Source organism: Macaca mulatta, chromosome 13 (assembly GCF_049350105.2).
Source record: "Macaca mulatta isolate MMU2019108-1 chromosome 13, T2T-MMU8v2.0, whole genome shotgun sequence".
Taxonomy (NCBI): domain Eukaryota; kingdom Metazoa; phylum Chordata; class Mammalia; order Primates; family Cercopithecidae; genus Macaca; species Macaca mulatta.
Window position 1 is genome coordinate 53,158,945 of NC_133418.1, and position 24,839 is coordinate 53,183,783.

At 54.9% G+C, this 24,839-nt stretch overlaps 1 protein-coding gene across 34 annotated transcripts in view; it reads right to left on the minus strand.

Moving 5' to 3' along the window:
• Positions 1-24,839, minus strand: part of DYSF (dysferlin) — a 232,292-nt gene that overhangs the window by 76,530 nt on the left and 130,923 nt on the right. For 18 of the 34 annotated variants that reach the window (XM_028832409.2, XM_028832404.2, XM_028832406.2 and 15 more), the window contains 6 exons: positions 19,432-19,525; positions 18,812-18,889; positions 10,396-10,577; positions 8,323-8,463; positions 7,622-7,651; positions 6,338-6,367 (listed from right to left, as the gene is read on the minus strand). In XM_028832409.2, coding sequence (XP_028688242.2) covers positions 6,338-6,367; positions 7,622-7,651; positions 8,323-8,463; positions 10,396-10,577; positions 18,812-18,889; positions 19,432-19,525 — 555 coding nt within the window. Of the gene's footprint in view, positions 1-525; positions 568-6,337; positions 6,368-7,621; positions 7,652-8,322; positions 8,464-10,395; positions 10,578-18,811; positions 18,890-19,431; positions 19,526-24,839 lie in introns of all 34 variants that reach the window. The other 16 variants (XM_077959423.1, XM_028832396.2, XM_077959419.1 and 13 more) reach the window with 1 other exon arrangement.

A 24,839-nucleotide genomic window follows, 5' to 3' on the forward strand; every position in this document is an offset into this window, starting at 1 on the left:
CTATGGGGACCCCCAGTTTGATGTCCTTCCTGGGCACTCCAAGGCAACCAGCTGCAGGTGGCAGCACAGCAGGGTATCCTCTTTAAAGACAGGGTTGCACTTGAAGGCCTGCTTGTGGCCTGTTCATGGCCCCTTACAGCTAATGCCCAACCCAGTATGGACCCAGAGCCAAAAACCTAAGTCAAAGAGGGGCCAAAAGAAAAATCCATCAGGGAGGGAACAGCCCCAGGATCCCCTGAGTGGAGTGGCAGAAAGACCAATTTTCTCATATACTCGTTCTCTTAAAATCACTAGGGAAAACTCATGAACACATTCCTCCCAGAGTATTTCCTCTCTAGGCCCCCAAACGCTGGGCAGTATCCACTTTATCCCTCGTTTCCTCAGCCTGTCTCTCCCTCGGGGCTCCCTCAACCTCTACGGTGATGACATTCCTCTCTAAAGGCTGGGGACCAGGCTCCCCATCTTCAGGAGCCTGCTTGCTGAGGGCAGGGGAACGAGAACCTAGAGAAGGGTAAGCTCCAGTACCGTTTGGAGAAGGCCCTGGAGGAAGAAGGCAGGAGCACACAGCTGCGGAGCATCGGGCCCAGCGGAGGCAGAAGGAAGAGACAGGCAGAGACAGTGGTTAGAGGTATGTCCAGGCAGCTTCCTCAGCACGAGGTCACCGCATGCATCCCAAGGCCATCTCTGTCCACCGTGCTGTCCCCAGGGGTCCCAGGACATGCTTCTTCCCTGCCATTTCCTGCCACCTCCCAGGGTTGCCTGCCTCTGTGGCTCCCCCTATGACCATGCATCCAAATGCTCCTCCCCAATTTTTCACACTGTCTCCTGGATCTTCTCCTTCCCAATTTAAAGACATCCCCATCTCCCAAATCCACCCGCGCCCTCCTCTCTGTGACCCCTCTGCAGGTTCCCTCCTCTCCTCTCTCTAATCCTGTCTCCTCCTTCATGTCCATACCACCAGCTGCCCAGTGCACCCTACTTCTGCCCTCAGCACCCCTCCCCAGAAATTTGTCTCCAAAGTCCCCTACCCGAAGGACACTCATGGGCTCTTCTCTCTCTCGCCCCCTCAGCAGCAACTGGCCAGCTGACCTCGCCTTCTTCCCAAACTGTCTCTCTGGATCCACACTGCTGGCCCCCACCCTGTTTGCTGAGCCTCCTCCGCAGCCTCCCCATCTTCCTCCACCAAGCCCTGATCTGCTCCTTAGCCCTCTCCTGGACTTTCTGCTCCCAAACATCTCTGCTAAGCCCCAATATCTTACTGCTTAGTTCATTCATGTGTCCTACTGGCCTCTCACACTGAACTTGTCCAAAACTGGATTCTTTATCTTCCCCCTCAGAACCTGCACACTTCAAGTCTGACCCCACCATCCACCTAGACAACCAAGCCAAAAGCCCCCATGCCATCCTTGGCTCCTCCTGCCCCTCATCGCCCTGCCTGACTGATCACCAAACACTGGTGAGCCTGTCTCCTGAACATCTCTCACGCCTGCCCACCCATCTCCTTGGCTCAGTGCAAGCCACCGCCCTCTCTCACCTGGACTCACCAGCACCCCCCTTTCACTCGGTTCTGACACCCTCTCCCGAAAGCCCACGCGCGCTGCAATCTGCAGCCAGGGCAGGCTTTCTAATAACGTCACTCTCTGCTTCAAGTCCTCCAATGTCTTCCCACCGGCTCAGGATGAAGTGCAGACTCTTCAAAGTAGCCTCCACAAGACCCCTAATCTTCCAGCTCCTGCTGCCTTCTCTGGGCATGTTTCTCCTCGGATGAATTTCCCCTTGATGACCCCAAGTAGTGATGAACCACCTCCTGGGATACACGCAACCCCTGCCCTTCTGAATGCTAGCAGGTTGCAGGAGACACCATGCTCTTTTAGCTTTGAGGCTTGGAGCTCAGTGGTCCCCCTGTCTGAAATGCACTTCTACCCCAACTCCTTCTGTACTTCCTATTCGGACTGCAGGTGTCTATTTAAATATTCCCTGGTGCCCCAAGCTTAAGTACCCCCGTAGCTCCCATAGCAACTTACACTTATTCTCATAGAAAGACACATCAATCCATCACCCCGTGCCATCTCCACGTGTTCATTTGATTGTGTCCTTGGTTAAACCAGCAATTCTGTACACAGGGACCATAGCTGAATTCCCCCGTCCAATAAATAAATGATTATGAATGGATAACTGAAGGGGAAGAGGGAGGGTGAAGACAGAAGAGTGGGTGGATGGGAAGATAAAGGAATGAATCCAGCACACACTCTCCTCCTTCCTAGCACCCGTGGCTGCTCCAGCCTGACCCTGGGTCCTCCCCAGGCCTGCTCATTACTCCCTCTGGGTCAATTTTCTTTACTGCCACCTGAATCTAACCCATTTTTAGGGCCTAATTCAAGATCTCTAGAACAACTCTCCAAGACGCTCCAGAAACGCCTTATAACCTGACTCTGACTCTCTTAACCCCATCTACGTGACCCTTTCCCCACATAGCCCATTCCCAGGGTCCTAAGGGGTCTCTGATCAACTCACAGGCAGGAGTCCTGAGGCCTCTGCCAGCTCTTGAGCCTGGTTTTCAACTTTTTTTCTGGTCCAGTCCACTTGAGGGGTACAGCACCCCCACCTCCAGGACAGTAATTCTCAGTGAGGTGCTGTGACCCTCATTGCAACTGGGAAGCCTCTCAGCACTGCTGGGCAGACAGGGTGTGGACTGAAAGTGCCACCAGAACATCCTGATTCACCGTCCTATGGCTGATGGGGGACTCTGATAAGCCTAACTAGAGGAAGCCACATTGGACCAGCTCCCGACTTGCTCCCCTCAAATGCAGGGACAACCAGGGGCGGCTGCAGGGATGGGTTCTACAGGTGTGCAAGGTGTTGATCAAGCCAGCCCAGACTAAGAGGACCCCAGGAACAAGTGAAGCTCTCTCCCCTACCAGAGCTGAAGCCATCCTTAAGCCCACTTCAGTCTATCTGTCCCGCTGGCCAGTTTAGCACAAAGAACCAAGGCCCTGAGCCATGAAAGGGGCTCCCCTAGCCCCATCTAGGGGCCACCACATTAGACAGGAGTCGCTCCCAGGACAAGGGAAGTGGTGGCAAGCCTCCTAGGTCAGCCCAGTCACCAGTAGCCTATGGACCCTCACCTCACCCAGGAGGGGACAGAAGACTCTGCAGTCACATCCTGGTTCCTCCGGGAGCTCCAGGCAGGGGGCAGCCAGGCAGGCTGGGAGGGCTCCATTGTCTGCCTGCCCCACCCAGCTCGTTAGGAACAACATGTTGCTCTAATTACACTTCCCAGGAAAAACAGTGTTTTAAATTAAGGCCTTGGGGGAGGTATGGGGGATGGGGGACCACTGGCTTTATTTTCCTGATTGCAAAACACGAAATTTTTCCTTCCAGTGGATTTGGGGGTACAGGAGAGTACCCCGGGTACATCTCAGAGTAAAAGCCATATATACCCTGCAGCCTGGATGGGTGGATGGAGTGGCATCCGGTGGCCCCCACCCCTGAGCTGGCAGTAAAATCAGCCACGAAGCATACAATCCCTCCCACCAGGGCATCCCCTGCGCCAGCAGGAGAGAAGCAGCAGAAGCAAGGGTAATACTCTAAACCACGCCCCCTCCCCTCCCCACCTCCCCAGAATGGTCAGGACCGCAAGCCCCATGGGTCTTCCTCTACACATGTTCTGTATCCTAGGGGGCCCTGGGCATTCGGGGGCCCGCCATCACCTCTGCTGCTGTGTGTGCGTGCATGTGTGCGCCCTCGAGAGTGTACACAACTCGCACACGCTCACACGTGCGTGCACACATTCTCCAGTTCTCAGGAAATCTAAAATTGCAGTTTCTTTGAACTCATTCCCCTTGGCAGCATGGACTGCCTTTGTTCTCCAGACAAAAAGGAAAAGAAACGAGACAGAGGGCTCAGAAGAGGCGGGGAGAAGGAGGAAGCTGGGGCCAAGGAGCAAACAGGAAGAGTGAAACACGAAAGGAGAGTGGGAAGAGACTCAGGAAGAGAAGGAAAGACAAAGAAAATGCAGACCGGGGAACGCAAAGGAAACCCTTCCCTCCATCCGTTCCCTCTGCGAGGACTCAGATCTCCCGGACATCATCAAAGCCTCAGACACACCATGCAACAGCCTCACTTCCTGACCAAGAGCCACAGAGAGGGGCGTCCCAGGTGGGCATAAAGCCTGGGAGAGGGGAAGTTTGTTGTCCACCAAGCCGCATCCAGGAGGTGACATGCCCTCAGCCCAAGACACTGCTGCCTGGGCCACCTCCCCACATTTTCTACCAATCCCAGCTTCAAAAGCTAGCTCAGTGGCACCTCTTCCGGGAAGCTATCATCACTGTCCTGCTCTGGGAACCTTCAACAGGGGCAGACAGCACTTCATCTCATTCACAGGCACTGTGGCTTGGGAATCTCCGCACCCGGCTGCGCTAGCTGAAAGGCACTTCCCACAAGAGAGGATAGCCTTAAACCATCCTTCAGAGTCACTTGCCCCATCCGTTCCTACTGGTCTGTCTCCAGTCCAGGCCCCTATCTCAACTGACTCAAGAGCCTCCTAGCCAGTCTCTCACACCCACACCCCTGCAGCCAGACAGCTCCCCAACACACCCATCCTTCCCTCACTGCCCCCTGACTCTCATGGGCTCCCGTGGCCAGGGGCTCAGGAGGAGGCTCCCAGCCCTCCAGGAAGGCTTGAGCACTCTTCACGAGGATCGGGCCGGGAGCCTGGCAGCGGCCAGGTGGGAGATACAAGGCAGGAGCTTGGTCACAGCAAAGAAGACAGAAAAACCCTGCTGGGGTCCTGCCTCCAGCAGAACCAGCGGCAACAGAAGGACCACCCGGCCCCGGGGCTTCTTAAAGTGAAGAGGACTCAGCATCTTGGCATCAGGCTTAGCCTTCAAGTGAGAAGGACATGGGCTGAGCTAGGGGTCCCAGGGCTGTTCCCTGGGGCTGAGGGAGGCCACAAGGTCATCTTCTGGGGCTGGTCCCTGGACCAGCAGATCATTCATCCCACTGGGATCGGTCCTCCTCGGACCCTTTGAACCTGCTGGCCTGGCCCAGCCCTGTGCCTAGCACACTCCTAGGACTCGCTCTCCCCTGGCCCTGCTGACCCACACCCGCCCTCAGCCTGCCGCCTGGTTGGCCCTGCAAGGGGACACTTGGCGCTCTTTGGGCTCTGGCCCACGAGCTGCAGTTTTGATTTGCTTTCTGACGAGACTGCAGCCAGATCCCTGCCCTCGGAATCTGAGCCTTCACTGTTATATATTACGAATCCAGTTATTAAGGATTTTAACTTTTTTTTAATAACTCATCCCTGGGCTGGGTCTTCTTCAGAGCAGGCTGTGGGTTTTGGCCACAAAGTGCACTCAATCAAGAGAGAGGGCTCCGTGCTGCTTCCCTGGACAGGACTCCACCTCCCTTTCCAAATCGGCAGTCTTTCGCAACTGCAGCCAGAAGCAGGAGGCCGCCTGTCAGGCACAATTACAGCAAGCTCACTTGGCGGACCCCACCTCGGTCTGGGAGCAAAAGGAAGTGAGGTAAGGGGTGCGGGGCCTGTGGATCCCACATCCTGACTCTGCACTTCAAGTCCAAATTGCACTGAAAATGTCAAATAGTGTCCGCTCTCAGTCTGGGGATTCCCTAACGGCAGGAAGTGGCTGCCCTTTTCCCAATGCCTCATCTGACCAGGGCTCTCCTTCCTGTCTCTCCGCCCAGGTCTCTGTCACCCACCCTCTGGCCTGGCTCACGACAGTCCACCCACAGATGCACAGGAGGCCATAGGGAACGTGCTTCTCGCCTCCCATGGCAAAAGATGCAGTCTTGCTTTATCTAAATGCAAACTCTAAACTTTTTCCAGTCCCTAGGAGGTCTCCAGCTCACCCCATCCCCCAAACCAGCCAGGACCCAAACTGGTCCTTGGCCTTTTAAGCCAAAGCCATGTTTCTCACTTTCTTTCTAAGTGCTGATGGGCATAAAGACATTTGGCTAATGCCGCCTCTGCCAGAAAGCCTTCCTTGACTACTCTGGCCCCTTCCAAACAATGTATTCTTCAAAATGTGCCACCTGGTACTTAATCATTTAAGACTCTGTATTGCTGTTCCTGTTGTCTGGGTGAAATCTGGCCTCCCAGCAGGATAGCAAGCCTTCTCAGACCAGGATCACTCCCAGGACACACTCTGGGTGGCCCTGAATCCACACAGAGCATGGGGAATAAAATCCAGACAGGTCTCCATGTGACAGGTGCCTACTGGGCACCAGGAACCTGGAGGGCTCCAGGTGTGTGCTTGGAGGCTGGCTTCACCTTCCCTCCACCTCGGCCCACCCACCCCAGCCACCAGACCCAGCTCACCTCATCCAGGATCCTCGATGTCTCCTGCACCTGGCCCACAGCCATGGGATGTGGCACATCCAGGAGATGGTGATGGGGGGTGGGAGGGGAAAAAGTTCTCCATTAGTATCAAGGAGCACTAGGCGGGGCCAGAGGTCAGCACGCAGATGCCAGCACTAAGAAGAGCCAATAGAAACCACCTCCCACCAAGGTTAAGAATGATGTACTTCCCAGGCACGTCCCCAACATGGTCCCTGAGAAAGAAGGTGTGATGGATGTCAATGCAGAGGGAGGCTAGGAAAGGCTAAAGCATAAGCCTGGATGCCAGGAATCTCTGGAAGCAACAAGAGGAAAGAGAAGAACAGCAGGTGGTGGGAAGGGCCTGGGAGCCTGCGGCCTTGGCAAGCTGAGAAGAACCAACCTAGAAGCCCCAGGAGCAGGCAGCACTGAGAGCAGGAGCTTAGGACAGGGAGGGAGACCTGGAGGGGCAGGGCTGGTGAAGGAGGGCCTGCATGCAGGGAGGGCCTCCCAAGAACTCTGTAAAATGTGTGTGGGCTGCCTTGTGAAGGACAATGGAGGTGTCCCAACACAGCCCAGATGACTACTTCTCATAGATGCAGCTAAACGTGGCATGGAATCAGGTAATCAATCCAATGCACCTGGGTACCAGTCAAAGCTTGACATTTTCTACCAAGACCCCCAGAAGAAGGAAGGAGAGCAGCGGTAAGGGAATGAAGCCTCCGTCACAGGAAGAGGAAAGAAAATGGGGTCTTGGTAAGAACAACTCAGTGGGAAATGTGGTCTGAATCAGAGCTTCTGAAACTCATGCATATGTGAGAGGGCCCTGGAGGGCAAGCTGATACAAAGATTGCTGGGCTGCTCCCTCAGAATTGCTTCAGTGGGCTTGAAGTAGGACTCAAGAACTGGCCACACTTTCAGAACCCTGGGGCTAAGTCAGTGATTCTTAGCCCTGGATGTGCATTAAGATTCCCTGGGCAGTGCTGTCCTGGGGGTCCTAATGCTCAGCCAGCTGAAAGCCACCGGGCTGGACAATTATGAGGATCCTTCCATCTGGAATGCTGTGGTTCTTGGACTTCTCAGAGAAGAAGGGCAGGAAAGACCTGAGCTGGGCAGAGAGATTGTGAGCTTCCTCCAGCCCACACCCTCCTCTGCTTGAAAGAGCTTCCCCAGGGGCTTGAGGCAGGATCGTGGTAATGCCTGACCGCCCTTCCTAACCCAGAGAGGTGCCAAACACAGGGAGACTGGCAATCAGTTTGAAGAAGGAAAGGTCAGAGCAAGACTTACCTCAAAACCAGGAATATGGTGGATGGCCGGCTGGAGTGAAGAAAAGAGAGCTCTGGTCATGTGCTTGTCACCCAAGGCCCCCATCACCCTCATGACACTCACAGACTATGTCAGTGATCAGACTGTCCATGGTTTGCAGCCTCTATTCCTTGGGGGTGGAAGGGATGCTAGGTTGGCATTGTGCCCATCCCTTCCAGACACTTCACCCAGAGCAGCCCTACTTTTATTTGGTCTACATATTGGGGTTCACATCATACTAAGAGGAAGTTTGAAGGTACAGCTCCAACCCAAACCTCTCATTTTACAGAGGGGAGTGGCTGGCCCAGGGCCATGAGGCTAGGTCATGGTGAAGCCAGCACTGCAATGGGGATCCTGCCCTTGCCTGTTCCTGGAGTCCCTCGCATTGTGGCAATTAAGGCTCCCTTAATCAGACAACAGAGGTCCTCCTCCCAGAAACCATGTCAGGATACGATCCAAGGAAGATTAAATCCAGTGACCAGAGGACTTGGACACTCCTGATCCCCAACATTCTACTCCAATGTTAGATGGTATCCTGACTCGGGGTTCAGAAAATGGGTCTCAGCAGGAGGCCTGGCTTCAGAGGAGGTGTTCCAGGCTCCCACAGAGGGTTGGCCCCCACCCCACCCCTGCCATGCACCTCCTGCCTCGGCCTCCTGGATCTGGATACAGACCAGCCTCACCTTCTCTCTCTGGATGAGCTCAAAAGAGGCCAGCAGCTCCCCCGTCGGCTGGCTGCCCCTGGTCAGTGGGAACCAGGCCAGTCGGGGCGTCCGTTCCAAACTCGGTTGACAGATGCAGCGGCCCATAAACTCGTCTGCGCCCTAGACCAAGCATAGAGAGACAAGAATCAGCATCCCTTACCCAGGGCTCTGGGGAGCCTCAGAGAGATCAGGTCTACATGTGCCTTCTGAACTAGCAGGGGCCTCAGTGAGGGCACCCCCTCCCACAGAATGGTGAATTCTGCTCTCCTTAGCAGGACTCAACAACAAGACAAGATGTGAGCAGCCTCGTGACTGTCACTAGGTTTGAATTCCCATCATGCTCGAGAAGTCCCTCTGGACTAGTGTCCAACTAGTGTTTGCCCTGCTGTAATTTAATCAGCGCTGAGACTACTGGAGACCAGAGAGACAGCCTCCTGGCATTTCTCTAATGCCCTCAGCAGTACAGGTGTTTGCAGTTCCAGGGACGTCTGTATCTCCTGCTCATTTCACCCTTAAATTCCCCCACTTTGCAAATGGGGAAACTGTGATCACATTCATCAAATTAAATAAGCCTGGACAAAATGATGTTTTCATAAAGGAAGGTGCCTTTTCTTCAGGCACCTTCCTTGACTCCCTGCTGCCCGGAAGACAGATCCGTCACACTGGATGCAAGGGCAAGCCCCCTCAGGGCTCTGGCAGCCTTCAGCTCGTACCGCCACCCTCCTGCCCTGTTCTGCACTTGCACTCAGTCCTGCTGAGTCCCCCTGACCAGTGCCAGCCCAGCCGCCTGCCTCCCTCCTGCTCCAAAGGTGCCAGGGCCTGTGCCCTTCTCCAAACAGTCCCACATGGACTCTTCCTCCGGTTGCTCCTTCCCCCCTGCATGGTACCAGCTTTTCCTTCCAAGCACCCCAATGTTGGACCCCCCAGCCCAGGCCTGCCTTACCCATGGCCAGCTGTCCCCATCATCTGGTGAGGAATAGAGACAGAAGCACCTTTCCCCACCCCCGCCCACCACACCCACCCAGGGAACCTGACATCTGGTCAGTGCAACTCTTACTGACAATGTCTTCCAAACCCATCCCCTCCCCTTTTATCCCACCGCCACCTCCAGCTTTGCCGTGCGCCCAGCTGGTCTCTTCCAGCAGCATCCAGCCTCCTCTTCGGAAACTGCTGCCCTGACGTCATCATTCTCCTGCTCCCCTGGATTCATACTCCATTCTCCTCCTTCCAGGCCTCTGCCTCGCGCCGACACCCCAACCCCACATTTCCTCCAGGGCCCGGGTCTTTCCCAAAGGCTTTCCTGACATTCCAGCCCATAGCACTCTCTCCCTCCTGGGAGCCTCCTAGAGCTGCTCTGTCCAATACAGGAGCACCAGCCACCTGCAGCTATTTAAATTTTAATTTTACTTCGCTAAAATGAAATAAAATTTACAATTTCATTTCTCAGCTGCACCAGTCCCATTTCCAGTGCTGTGCAGCCTCATGCAGCTAGAGGCTCCCTTTTCGGACAGCACAGCCCTACAGCTCGCCTGTCACCACAGGAGGTCCTGTGGGACAGTTGTGGTAAGACGCCCTGCCTGTGGCACAGAGCTGGGAGGCACTTGGGGACCCGTGCTCTCACATGGAGGATTCTCCACTGTGTGGGTGTCTTGGCTCCCACCTAAACAGGGAACCCCAAGTGAAGGGCCACTCAGCCAGTAATGCAAGTGCTCGATGTACATTTAAGGATTCCACACCGCTCCTCGATGAGAAGAAGGAACTGGCCTGAGATCACACAGGCAAGGCAGAGGCAGAGAAAACCCAAGCCCCTGGCCCACAACCAAGCACCTTTTCCGGATATGTTCCCTTTCACTGATGAGCAGTGTCTGCTGTGGGAACGGCATCTGTGCTAGCAATCCATTTTTAATGACTCTAAAATAGTCTTAATTGCTCTAGGGCCTGCGGAGTTAGGGGAGCACCCATCTGGCTGGGCAGCCACGAGTTCCTGGAGACCCCACCTTTGCACATGGTCCCTCCCTGTGAGGGGACGAGGCAGGAGCCGGGCAGACTCACGTAAGTGTCATGGTCGTACAGCTCCACCACAATGCTGGGCGGCTGCTCAGCAACTGTGGCCGGCTCGCCGAAGATCTCGATCTCGTAGAAGATGAGCGTCTGGTCCCAGGTGGGGTTAAGGGTGTTCTTCACCACCACCGTCTTCTGGCTCTGGTGCAGGAAGGAGACGATGGCATAGGGATCTGCACAGGCCGGAGATGGGGAGGGGAGACAGGACACAGCAGGGGCCATGAGAGATGTCTGCTTCAGAGCCATGTGGGGCCACAAAGCTGGAGCAGGGCTGTGGCTGCCACTCTGGAGCAACAGCATTCATGCTGGGATGCATCTTCCCTATGGGGTTCTTCTAGCCCTGCCATGAGGCCAGCTGGGGGCCACAGTAGGGACATGGAGCCTGGGTCCTGGCAAATGGGCACAAGATCCAGAGAACATCCCTTTTTGTGCTGCTTCCTGAGCTGGCTGCTGGAAGCAGGGTCCAGCTGGGGGAAGTGAATGTCTGTATGGTCTGTTCGTTCATTCATTCATTCATTCATCCAACAAGCATTTATCGAGTGCCTTCTTTATGCCAGGCTAGGGGCTAGGTGCTAGGGGCTGAGAATACAATTTGAACTAAATATAAAATATCCACACAAGCTAATGTAAAATTATGATTTGGGTCAGAGCCTTGAAGAATAGACATAAAATGCAGTGAAATGTGTTAGGGAGGGATCTGGCTTCCTTGAGGAAGGGGGAGCAGAGCAGAGCTGCTGGTGTCTGTGAGCTCTGGGATGCCACCACACTGACGTGGCCAGTTCTGCATTTCAGCAAGCTCACTCTGGCTGCCACATGGAGAACAGACTGCAGGGAGCACGAGGAGGTCTAGGGAGACCAGTTCTGAGGCCACTGCAGTGGTCCAGGGAGGAACGATGGTGGCTTAGATGGGTGTGGGGTGCTAAAGGGAAGTGCACAGACTCAGCAGCTATTTAGCAGTAGGGGTGTGACAGAAACCCAAAGGCCCCCGCAGCTCCCTGCTGCCCGCGAACTCCTTTCCAGCCTGCCAGCCTTGGCCACGCCAGCCTGGGACCCAGCCACAAGTCATTCCCTCTACCTTGTCCCAAAGGCTCACTAGAGCAGACTCTAGGGTCAGTGGTTCTCAAATGTGAGCATGCTGCAGAATCATCTGGAAGGCTCATTCACGGTGCTGGGCCCTGCCCCCAGAGACTCGGATTCAGCAGGGCCAGGGTGGGCCTGAGAATTACATTTCTAACAAGTTCCTGAAAGCGATGCTCATGCTGTCTTCTGGGACCACATTTTGGAAACCAATGCAGGAGAGGGACTGAGTGCATATAACTTGGGAGAGGAATGCAGGGCTTGGAGGAGGGGGCTCCCTTCAGCTCCTCCTAATGGGATGTCACCTTGAGGGCTGAACCCAGTGCCTAACCATGCACTCAATACCCTTGGCACCCTGCTCCATCCTGCAATGGCCTGTGCCCTCTGAGCCCTGCAGTCCAGCCCTAGCACTGCCATTCACTTCCCATGTGACCTCAAGAGGGCCTCAGTGGCCTCAGAGGTAATGGCCTCTGTGTTGCTGGCCTCAGAAGGATGCAGGTTCAAACACAACCCAGGGGCTGGGATGGGGAGACAGGGCTTCCACACAAAGGGGAGAAGAGCAAGACAGGCTCCCTGGCCACAAGAAGACCAAATGGGACACCATGGCCACTGCATAGGTGGCAGAGAGAGGGGTGGCAAGGAGTGACCGGGAAAGAGGCGGGAAGGTTGGAGTGGGCAATGGCAGGAAACCCATCAAGGGATGGAGAGACCAGGGTCCAAGGTTGTGCCTGTTGCCAAAAAAAGAGCTGGTTTTAAGAGCAGGGGGTATCTAAGTTAAGGGGCGGACTCAGCCACGGCCACCCACAGGCTGAGCAATGCTGGGTCTGGTTAATAGGAGGCAGCCACCAGCCTGGGGTCAGCCTGACAGCCATCAGGCACAAATCATGGAGGACTTCCTGCAGGAAAATGGTTTTGATCCTGATTCTGTGGAGCAGAAGGGGGCAATGGGAGGCCCTTGGCAGGCGAAGGAGCCAGAGAGAACTGCCCACCACGTCTCTCGACCCCCACCAGGTGGGAGCCTCCCTGGCATGGGGCTCCCCTTTCCATGCACTGGACCTGGCAGGGCTGGCCCTGAGCCCTTTCCCTCCTGCCCCTGGCAGGGCCCAGCGGCATCTGTGTATTTAATGAAACCGTCTGGCTGTGATACCATCAGCTCCAAGCTCGGCAGAGAACTTCTCCAGGTTCCAGTAAGGAAAGGAGGGCGCGTTCCGATAAATAAAACCATATTAGAGAGCCAGCGAAAAAGCCCCTTTTGTTCCCGCCCCGCCCCGTGCTTCCCTATGCTTTATTTTTATAAGCGTGCGGGCCCCAGACCGACCGCGTTTACACAAAGATCACAATTGCACATTGTAGCGGCTGTGCACGCTGTATTGGTGTTGGCAGCACCCCCCACGCTGGCCCCCGAGCAGGCTGACTCCTTCCAGCAGCCCCATCGGCCCAGGCAATGAGCTCAGCGCTCGGGGGAGAACGGGGAGGGGGTGGCTTTCAAACAAAAATCACCCAGACCTACACACGTGCCCCACCCGCCCATGGGAGGAAAAAACACACAACAAAGGCATTGTAAAGAGCAGGCCTGGAGGCCTGGGGCCTCAGACACTGGGCTACTGTGTACAGGAGCCTGGCCTCTCCCTGCACAGGACCCCATCCCTCAAAAAAAAAGAAAAAGGAAAAAGGGGAATAGGGGTGTTGCTAGAGCAAGGTGGTCAGATGAAGGACAGCCAGACACACTCACAGACAAATCCCTCTTCCAGGAAAGCTAAGAGGAGGGAGAGGCAGATTCCCAAAAAGCGGTGGAGGGGAAGGTGAGGGGCTGGGTTTTGCGCGTGCATCACAGCGTAGGGCTCTCCCCAGGGCCACGCCCACAAGCCATATGCAGCGCGCAGCATGCCCTCGCTGAGGCAAGCACTTTGGATTGCAGCTCTGAGGAGCACGGCTGCCCCAGGGAGGATCCAGCCATGAGCACACAAGGATTCTACCTGACTCCATCACCACAAGGGAGTCAGGGACCTGTCACCGGGCCCCAGGCAGACAATTCCTTGGCTGGATCCAGAGCCCTACACCAGGCTGTTCGGGCTGAGCCCTGCTGCTCAGACGTTCCTGGATCTCCGGAGAGGACCGTCTGCATTCACAATACACTACGCTTTCCTCCCGGACCTTCCTACCAACCACTCAGACCACCAGGGTCGGGGACAAAGTGGGAAGTATCACCCCATTTTTCAGAAAAGGGAGCTTTCCCCAGGAAGACTAAGTCGCTCAGCCATGATCCTATGTACTAGACCCCCTGACTCCTAGTCCAGTGCTCCTTCCACCACGCCACCTCATAGGAAAGGGCCCTTCAGAGAGGGTGGGATCGACTGCCAATAACCAAGGCAATGCAAATGAGAACTAGACTCCAGCAATATTCTTCCTATAAAATTAAGAAAAATTGTTCAAAATTATAAAAACCCGGTTTGGGCAAAGAGTCGATGAAATAGGTACTCTCCTTTATTGCTGGAAGCAATTCAGCAAGCCTTCAGAAAAGCAATTGGGCACTATGCCCTGAAAAACATAAAACAATTTATACCCTTTTCCCATATTCCTGGGAGGCATCCAGATTCACCAGAAAGCTAGATGTATGTACAAAGATGTTCACTCTCACGTTATTTGTAATGCATCATTCATTCACTATACAGTTATTGATTGGCTACTCTGTGGGAGGTTAGCACAGTGCTAGGGATAGGAAGATGAATGAGACGTAATCCAAGCTCTTAAGAGTATGACTACTGGTTGGAAATTGTAACCTAAACGGGTATAATACAAGGTGATGTGCTACTTAATAGTGGAGTATACAGGGGCCGGGATGAGGAGCGCCTGATGTCACCTGCTGGCATCAAGTCAGGCTTCCCAAAGCAGGTCTCAAGGATGAGGAGGTAGGCCGTGCAGACCAAGGAAAAGGGGGCATTCCAGGCGCAAGCATGGCACGGGTAAACACACCAAAGACTTTAGGTACTTGGGGAGCAGCAAGCCATTGGTCTGGCTGAGGGGACGAAGGGAGCACCGGGGCAGTGGGGACAGAGGAGGCAGGAGGGGAGGAGGGGTAGATCACAAACGGTCCTGGATTCCTGCTGAGCAATTTGGACTGAATCCTGTAGATCAGTGTTTCCCAAAATGTGTTCTTTGAGTGGTGGGTTCTCTGGGGAGCTAATGAGTGCTTAAACAGATTAAACAGGCTCCTTCCCTGCCGCCGCCTTAGAGCCTCTCATATGCCACTGTGCATTGTAAATCTCGAAGCGTGCAGTGTTTCCCAGTCTCTCTTACTCAGGAACCCTTTTTAAGTGGAGCATTTCACAAGCCTCCAATGCACTTTGGAAAACACCTCCTTAAGCTCGTCTGGTGGATTGCCCCAGCCAGAGCCAACCCTAACAAAAAGCTGTGCTTAAAAAGGGGTTGGGAAGGGAGACTGGAGTTCAGACTTGGGAAACCCAAAAGCAAGAAATCCCCAGCACCACCCAGGACTGAGTCTGAATCTGAGGGAAACTAAGGCACCGGTCATCAAGACGTGGCCCCAGCTGTGGGCAGCTCTGGCTCATCAGACCTCACTGCAGCCTGGCCTGGCAGGACTATCCCACAGGACCACCTACCTGGCCCACCGCTGTGACCTTACCTGGAGCTGTAAGGCCAGCAAAGAGGGCACAGGACTTTCTACTTTCTTGAGAGGTACTCACCCCTGTAAATTAATAAATGATGTGGCATCTGGTCTATCAGCCATCTCTCATTGGCTTGGTTAGCCAAGTTGAAGCCCCTGAGCCGTGACGTGGGAGGCCCTCACAGAGGGATTTCTGGGCCCCTCCTAAGCTGAGGGTCATCCCTTGGAATACAGTGACCTCATGATAGAGCTGCATGAGGGTCCTCCATCTGGGCGGGCTGCTCTGTAAGCAGAGCTTATGATCCCTCCAACCACAACAGCAGTTCTTAACTGGCAGAAGGGGCCAGACTGACACCTTCCTCCCTGGTTCCCTGTGAGAAACACCAGTCTACAATGAAGAGTAACTCAGCTCAAGCTACTGTTCAGGGAAGCAATGCTACCCACCCCACACCAAAGGGGTGGGCAGGACGGAGCTAGGTGTGGTGTTGGTGACGTGTTCTAAGTCCTCTAAAGTCATAGCTTTTCATTTCAAAGCAAACCCAGTACACACAACAGATGTTCACAAAGCAGTGGCAACCCCGTCCCAAAAACAAAAAGAAGTCATTGAACTGGCCGGGCACAGTGGCTCACGCCTGTAATCCCAGCACTCTGGGAGGCCAAGGCGGGTGAATCGTCTGAGGTCAGGAGTTCAAGACCAGCCTGGCCAACACGGGGAAATCCCGTCTCTACTAATGCAAAAAATTAGCCAGGCATGGTGGCGGGTGCCTGTAATGCCAGCTACTTGGAAGGCTGAGGCAGAAGAATCGCTTGAACCTGGGAGGCAGAGGTTGCAGTGAGCCAAGATAGCGCCATTGCACTCCAACCTGGGTAACAAGAGTAAAACTCTAGCTCAAAAAAGAGAAGAAGTCACTGAATTAAGTATCACTTTATGTTTTTTATGACTAATTGCTGCACAGGGAATACACATTAATAAACACATAAGCACACGCCACAGATGCCCTTCCACTGGTCCAGAAAATTGATATCCCAGCCATACACTCAAACCCCACTCAAGTTGCAACCCTCAGGCCATCTGGATGGCAATATCTCCAGGATAGCCTCCCTCTCCCAAGTTCAATATTGTTCAACAAGTGTTTTCTGGGCAACCCCTGCCTATCTCCTCAAATATTCAACCAGGGAGAAGGAGCGGCCATGGTCCCAATGTCCGGGCAGCCCCAAGACCCACCATGTAGAGAGAAGCAAAGAGCACAGCACAGGGCTGTAGGAGCCCCAGGGGAAAGGCCCAGAGAGCAACAGGTCAGAGGCACTGGGAGAGTGGCTCGAGAAGGGCCCTCTCTGCCCCAGACACCCGGCAGGCAGCTGGAAGCTGCATCGGCGACAGACACTGTGCCAGGCCCTCCCCTGGCCCCAGACATTCCGGATTCACACATAAGTTTCCTCAGAGAAATGCCAGCCGGTGGCCGAGCACAGCCTCCGGCCGCCAGCCGCCCCAGGGTCAGTTCCAGGGGAGAAATTGCTTTGGTTTAGGGTTTGGGAGTGAAAATAAACACTCTGGGTTTTATAGGTTCACCCATGTTGGCTGCTGTTTTCCTTTCCAGCAGCTGCTCAATCGGGCCTTTCATTCAGAAGCCAGTGGCCTCTGAGGAAGCCCTGGGCAGTGCCCTCAAAGCTCAAGGGATGTTTATTTGGGGGAGGGGGTGGGGCCAGGATGGAAAGTGTGACGTCTCCGCAGACCGGTGCCACTGCCCTACCAGAGGGGAGCATCGGCTCCCAGCGCTGGGCCCTTGAAGGAGTTCCCTCCCCTCTCTGCGGGGTCCTCGGCCTGCAGGGCCCACAGAGGACAAGGGGGCTTCTGCCTGGGCCCCACCTGGCCACCCCCCTCTCACAAACCCGTTCCCAGCACCCTCACCTCTCACGCCCTCCCGGGAAGGGAGAGAAAGCAAGGCTATAAACTCGTCCATGTCCTTTTTCTCAGAGTAAGTTCTAATTGTCAGACTCCTGGACAAGTTTCCCAGGAAGTAGCCACTGCAGATTCCTGTCTGGCCTGGGCCTGTCAATTCTGGCGGGCTGCTGCTGTACATACTTTCGAGGGAGCTCTCAGGACCCTGGCCCCAAAGCAAAACAGGGTAGAACTTTCTCATTCACCCTGCACCTGGCTGCACAGAGCTGGAGGATGGGCCACTGAGGGCCATAGCTGCTGGAGAGGAGGACGCAGATTGGACCCCACATCGGGGAGGAGAGCGGACCAGCAAGGAAGTCAGCAGATGGCCATCACCTGCAGAGCCATGCTATGTCCAGGAAGTCACTCCCATAGAACTCAGTTCTACTCAACCAAACAGCAGTCACTAGATGGCGAGAGCCTTGGGTTCCATTCCCAGCTCTGACACTTGGTAGTAATTTCAATGCAAGCATTTAGCTAACCTATCCGAGTCTCTGTTCCTTCACCAATAAAATGGGGATGTTGACCACCTACTTCATAGGACAGTTGTAAGGGTTACAGGAAATAATGTCAGCAAAATGCCTGGGCACCTAGTGAGCACTCAGCCATCAAGTGCTGCAGGTTCAAACGTAAGATGAGGCCCCTTCCTGGGGGAGCTTATGGTTAGAGCAGGAAGGAGGTAGCAGAGATAGACCACTGTTAATCTGTGCAGTGGGGAAGGCCTCTGAGGGAGATGCAGGTGAGGAGCTGGCCAAGCGCTGAAGAAGGAGCAACCAGCTTGGCTTGGGGAAGTCAGAGGGCATCTGGGCTGGGTCTTGAAGGATGACTAGGAGTTTGCTGGTTAGAAATAGGGAGCAAATGCATTCTAGACAGAGCGATCACTGAGTGCAAAGGCCAGGCGTGGGCAACATGGACAGAGTTGGTGGGGCTGGAGCTACTGGATAGAGGGCAACGAGCAAAAGGTGAACCAGGTGAGGACCACAGGGCCAGATCACAAGGGACTTGTCTGCTGTGCTGAAGAGTTGGAGGCTCCTGTCAGTGTCTATACTTGAAATCAGAGGAGGGACGTGACCAGGTGTGTCTGGGGCAGTGCAGAAGGTGCCAGGGAGGTGAGGAGATAACCAGAATGACCTAGACACAAAGGGGCAAGGCCAGTGTCAGATGGCAGTGTGACATTAAAGAGGAGGGAACAGATCTGAGGGATTCAGGAGGTAGAATCCTCAGGACTGGGTGACTAAGAATTTCCAGCCTGGGTAACAGATGGCTGCCAACCCCAGGGCCACGGCAGGAAATGCCGAGGCAGCCTGGATCTGGGTGGGGGAAGCTGGGGAGCAAGGTCACATGGAGGTTTGCACAGGATGAACTGAGGTGAGTGAAGGTGGAGAAGTTGGGGGACCCCGGTGTCCAGAGAGAGGACACAGACAAGACTTCTTGGAGCATCAGGATTCGAGGGCAGTGAAGCATCAAGGAGGAGCAGGTCAGAGAGGAGGCTGCAGGGGCCCTCCAGAGGCTGGCGGCTGGAGCCAAGGCCAGAGGAGCTTTCAGGAAAGAGGGGACAGTCAGCGAAGCCTGATCCTGCCAAGGAGTCCAGCAGACCATGGACAAGAGTTTGCTGCACCTGACAACCAAGAAGCCACAGGACCCTGGCGACAGCACCCACCTCCATGCACCCAGCAAACAGCACCCCTTGTTGCCGGAAAGCCAGATGTCTCCATTCCCAGCTCTCAGCCCACAGTCTCTGACTCTCCTGCCTCTCTCCCACCTACCAGAAAAAGAGTCCTTGTCCATCGCAGCCAGGTCCCGGGCCTGGTACATGTAGCAGCGTAGATGGTAGCGGTTCCCATCTTCAACAAGGGAAAAAATAGAGGTGCCAGAGTGAGTGGTTGGGGTGGGTAAGAGCTGGGGCGGTTAAGAGCTGGGGCTCGGGGCGAGGTGGAGTCTGTCCCTAGAAAGGGCAGCAGACAGAGGGGCTGAACGAGGGAAACCATACAGGCCACTGTGCGAGGTCAGGAGAACATTCCACAGCTCGAAAGCGGACACCTGACTAATTAACGTGTCCCTGGGCCAGGCTAGGGCTGGGGGAGAAGAGGTAGAGGAGGAGGGGAGGAGGGGAGGCCAAACAGACAATGGGAGCAGCCACAGAGCACAGGGTCTTAAATGCCTGATATCAGATTTGAGTGGGTGGACACACCACACAGACAGGCATAGACACGTGCGAGCGCACACACATGCACACACACACACACACGGCACTGACCCACCAAAAAGCACACAGACTCAGCTCCCCAGAGCCCCACATACACACCTGATCTTATAACTCTATCCAAACAGAAGCATAAGGTGACACACCCCTATCACCCCATAGATGCCTCGAAGCCTCACTTACAGTCAAATATGCAGGAAATTGTGGGTCTGTTCACACCAAAGCTCAAGGTGGAGACGGACATGGAATCTTCACTCTTGTCGTCCACCACGCCGCCCTGGAGACACGAAGCTGGTTATGGCAGATTCTGCCCCCAGGCCTGGGGGTGACAGGGAGACTAGCCCACAGAGTTAGATCCCCAGGGCCAGGAGATCTCTCTGCTGCTGAAAGCTGAGCCATCAGCCTCTACTTTCATTCTGGGGAGCTTATCCTCTCCTAAAAAATCACCAGACTCCAATGTCAAAGCACCAAAGGACTGTGGGAAATTCTTCTCCCTCTCTAGTGAAGACCAGATGAGCCAAGAACGGAATTTTTAGTTGTTTCAGGCAAAGAGATTAGAAGGAATGACTCGAAGGGGCTCTCCAGGAGAGAATCAAATGGGGATCTGTCCACTAGGGACAAGTCCAGTGGAATCGCAATGTGGAGGTTCCAGGCCAGCATCTCTGGGTCCCCATCTCTGCCATCCCCTGCTAACACAGAGCTGGGTCCCAGGCTCTGGAGGAAGCTGTACCACACACCCACCATCTCTCACCAGTTCCCACTCTGCTGAGGGTGAGCAGGGCTCAGGCTGAGGCCAGAGGTGGGGACAGGAGTGGGTGGACAGTCAGGCTTGGAAGCCAAGCTGTCCATTTACTGTGTATAAAGCTAGATGGTCAGCCCTGCCACCTCGCCCTCATTAGCTCTGGACTCCAACCACTGAGCCACAAACCACTTTGGGGAGCACCAAGACCAGACCACTTCCCTAGGCCAGACACCCAGCTCTCTGGTGCACTTTCTCAGCCCAGAGCCAGAAGCCCAAGCCACAGCCTACAGAGGGACTGGGGAGAGTTGGGGGCCGTTACTAGACACCCCGTGCCGTCTGCTCCCTCTGCACTCACTCAGATGTCTCCAAGCGCCTCTCTCCTCTCCCTCCTGCCCGCTACCCAAACTGTCGCCTGCTCCATTTCAGAGGGGTGGGGTTAAGTAATAAAGTGGCCTCTGCTCCACTTCCTTGTTCAGTCCCACATCTCACAAATGTGTACACACCCTTGAAAGAAAACCCTGGCTCTCCCTCAGACAGCCCGTCATCCCACCAGGCCCACTCAGAGTGGCCAGTTCCCAGGATTCTTCTGCTGGGCCACCCTGACCTTCACCCGGGAACCATTTCCCAAGAATTTCAACCTCTCCCCAGGCTCTGAAGCTACAAAGCCCCCCACTGCCTCCAACACAAGACACCACTGCCACTACTGTGCCCCTGCTCTCCAAACCATGCCCACCCTCAGGGCTCAGTCCAGACCCCCTTGTCCAAGAAGCCTCCCTGGACACCTGTTCTCCCACCTCTGGCCAGGCCATCCCCAAGCCAAAACCAGCTTCATCACCCTCAGTCACTGTGCGGCTAATTGGCCTGAATCCTTCAGTGGCCTGAAAGGTCCAGTCCAGCCTTCTCCCAGTCAGACCCCCAGTGACCCGCCCTATCTTTCCCCATCCAACACCAAGGCTTTCTTCCCCCAATCCCGGCCCTTGGCTTCAGGCAAACCACACTCCTTAAAGCTGTCCCAGACGTACTCACTCCCATAGCAAGCTTACGCTGTTCCACAGCCAGAGGTGCCGTCAACCATCCCAGGCCGCCCCATCTTCAGATCATCTTAGGACACCTAAGCAAAGCCTGCCCTGGTCACTCTGGGTCAACAAAGAATTGCACCCTAAAGGGTGGCTGGGTCTTCCTCTGCTCCACTGCTGCAAAGGGTCTGCAAAACACACACTTGGGAAAGACTGAGTCCCTCTGTTCTCCCAGGGGACTCTCCAAGGTCCTGCTATCCCTGGGTGGGCTCTGACTTCCACTACAGGACATCCTCATTTCTGACAGGGAGATGCCCAGACTCTCCTCTTCCTTTAGCCACAACTTCAACATGGGCTCTGAAATCAGATTCCTTGGCCTCCAGTTCTGGCCCTGCCATTGACTACTGGCTGTGTGACTTTGGGCAAGTTGCTTCACTTCTCTGAATCAATCACTTTACAAATTTGGGATAATTATACAGTAGCTATTTTAGAGAGTTGCTTTGATTATTAAAGAAGATAGAGAACATGTAGTTCTTAGCACATTTCCTGGCTCACAGTAAATGCTCAAGAAATGTTAGCTATCAATGACCTTACAGGGCTTGGGGAGGGGGCGTGTCATAAACTATAAAGTTTGTCATGTGCTGGAAGTGGTATTCACATCACTCATATTTGTTCAAAATGATTCCAAGGTGTTAAAGTGGACATTTCAGTAAGAATCAGGCAAGCCAGCAAGGGCCTCTCCCAATGCCTCCAGGTGGTTTATACATGGTTTCTCTCTCTGTCTGTCACACACACACACACACACACACACACACACACACACACACACACACACAGGGAGAGGTGTGATACACATACAAGGAAGGACCCAAAGGCCTGAAATCCTCCCTTGTGAACAGGTGTGGAAGCCCTGGACCCCTGGCAGGAAAGGCATTTGGCCTGGCCCTGAGGCACTGGCGTCCCACTGGAGGGAGCACCAAGCCCAGCAGCGAATGACCACAGAACACCCCCCTGGCTGCAGGGTGTGCAACACCAAACACAAAGCCAGACGTGGGGGCCCAGCAGGCCACTTGGACTTGAGAGGCAGGGACACTAAGGAAAGCTCGTTACGCTGGAAATAGGGCTTGGCCTGCCCCCAGGTGCAACAATGCGTGATGCCTGCATCTCCAGCACCTCCAGCTGGGGCATAGGTAAAGGGTGGGAGCAGTGGGAGTAGGGAGGATGGGGGTGGACTCAGCTGCAGGTAGGCGGGATGGACTCTGTGGTCCGTCTAACTTGGTCTGGCCACACACAGGTGCCCCATCCGCAGGTAGGGGGCTAGGGTGAGCGTAGGGAGGGAGGCGCCTCCAGCTCCAGGTCCCCAATCTTCCTCTCTCCCTCCCAGCGCCTGCAGGGACCTCCCTGCTTGCGGATGGCTGCCAGTGCACATCCCCACTCACCTCGCACCTCCTCTAGATGGCCCCCCTCACCAGGCCCCTGTCAGCACCACTCCCAAGGCCTCTGTCTGGGGTTCTGGCAGCATGTTCTGGGTCTCTGTCCAAGGGCAGGGCCTCCTGCCTGCGATCAGAAGCAGCATCTCCCTCCTTGGGATTTCCATGTGGACCTCACTGAGTCCTTGGCCCCTAGCAGGCCCTGGCCCTGCAAGTGACTGTCCTGCAGGGAGAGGAACTAGCACGCCCTCTGGGAATGCCCCTCACACCGTCTGCTTTCCAAAACCTGACCTGGCTCCAGAAGAGGGGCCCAGCCACACCACACCTGGTCCAGGGACCCGCTGCCCACCCTTACCCCATCTGCCACCCGAGTACAGACCTTCTCCCTCTACCTCAGGGAGACAGATGAGGACTTTTGGGAAGAAGCATTACCAGGGGACCAGGGGAGACACACCCCCCAGAGTCAGGCGCCCTGATTCACACTCTGGGCAAAATTCCCCCCACACCTGGCCAACATCCTTATATCCTCTGGTCCACTGCCCCTCCCAGGGAAGCCTGGACTCTCCATACAGCCCCATTAGACCCTGGGAGCAGAGGGAAGGCCACCCCTCCCTCCCGGCCCACTGTGGCCTCTGAATTGAGTCTCTGCCAGTCAGGACACTACCAAACCCACACAGCCCCACACCCCTACAACCCCTACCTGCTCACACCAGCTGGGACACTCTGGGGTCTCCTTTCTTGCCGCCAGGCCCTTGCCCTGTGTGTCCCCTGACTTTTCCATGCAGTCTTATCATCAAGGTCGCCCTGCAAGGATGTGTTAGGTACCCCTCCTGGGCACTCCCACTTCGCCCTGAATTTCCCCAGCCACTACACTCACCACCTAACATTGCAAGCACCCATCTTCTTGTCCCGCCAAGAGCCCAGCCAGGTTCCCAGAGTGCACCCGTCACCCAGCAGAGCACCTCACAGGCAGTAGGTGCCCAGCACATCATTGGTGAACGAGTGAGGGAATGCACGAACAATGGGCACTTGCCTCAGGGGAAGACAACTGCGTCGGCATTGAGGAGGGCAGGTGACACAGGCCGGCCCGGTGGGGATCCGCCAATGTCATGCCTTCTTGACTTTGAAGTACGTTCTGGTTTTCAGGTGTGGACATCAGCGTGCTCAAGCTTGGGGAATTTCTCTCAAAGCCAGTAACAAAGCCTCTTGAAAACCCTATCTGGGAACTTTGGGGAAGCATCTCCCTCCCATCTGTCTCTCCTCGGACGTGCCACCCATTTACAAAACACCTACTCTGTGCCAGGCATTGCCCATTCAAGTTGTGAAATGGCTATTGCTGCTCATGCAGCCAGTGGCACCTGTCCAGAGAGGCCATCCCTGCCAATACTGTTGAAAATTGCATTCTAACACACACAGCCTCACACGCACCCACACAGGGCTACTGTGGAAAACGCAGGGCTCTTCGACCTTGGCACTATTGACATTTGGGGCTGGAATATTCTTTGCTATGAGGCTGCCCTGTGCATTGTAGGATGTTTAGCAGCATCCCTGGCCTCTACCTGTTAGATACCAGTAGCATCTCCACTGAGTTATGACCACTAAAAATGTCTCGACATTGCCCAATGTCCCCCTGTGGACAAGTTGAGGGGAACTGCGCCCTATAGAGAACTAGTAGTGCAAACTGAATGAAATGATACCCCACAGTCTTTGGCAGGTACCTGGTTTAACTCTTTCATCTCTCCAGGCTCTTGTTAAATACTCCTCCTCCCCTCTGGCCCTTTGTAAATGTCCTGAATTCATCATCTTTCCTGTGCCACAGGGCCTTTACATAGAGATGTCCACTCCGTTTGGAATGTCTTCCAAATGAGCTAACTCGGGCTTTTCCTTCGCTGCATCATCTCTGAGGCATGGGCACCTCCTTGGCTGCCCAGCCTTCAGCATCAGCCCCCATCCAGCCTCTCTTATCTTCTCCCTTGCATCCACCCTCCATGTATGCAGGCAAGGCATGCACACTCCTTTATCCCCTGCACACAGTCCAACTTCGGGCATGTAGTGGGCATCCAATGAAGATTTATCACATGCGATCAATCAGCAGCATTCCCTCACCCTAAGCCACATGTGCAGCACCCAGGCCTAAGGTCCCAGGGCAAAGGACAGGAAAGGTGTGTCAGACAGCACCTCCTACCTTCAGGAAGCTCAGAGTCAGGTCTGATGTTACTATGGAAAAAGGGATTAATGTGGACTCACTTACACCCCAGGATGAGGCCATCTGTGGGGTGGGATGGAATGGGGTGGGCCTTTGGAAGCCCCTTCAGGAAGGCTTCCTGGAGGAGGGGAAGGAGGGTGCCGGAACTGGGAGAGCAGCGGCAGCACGCTGGGGCTTAGAGGAAAGGCTTGGGAGGT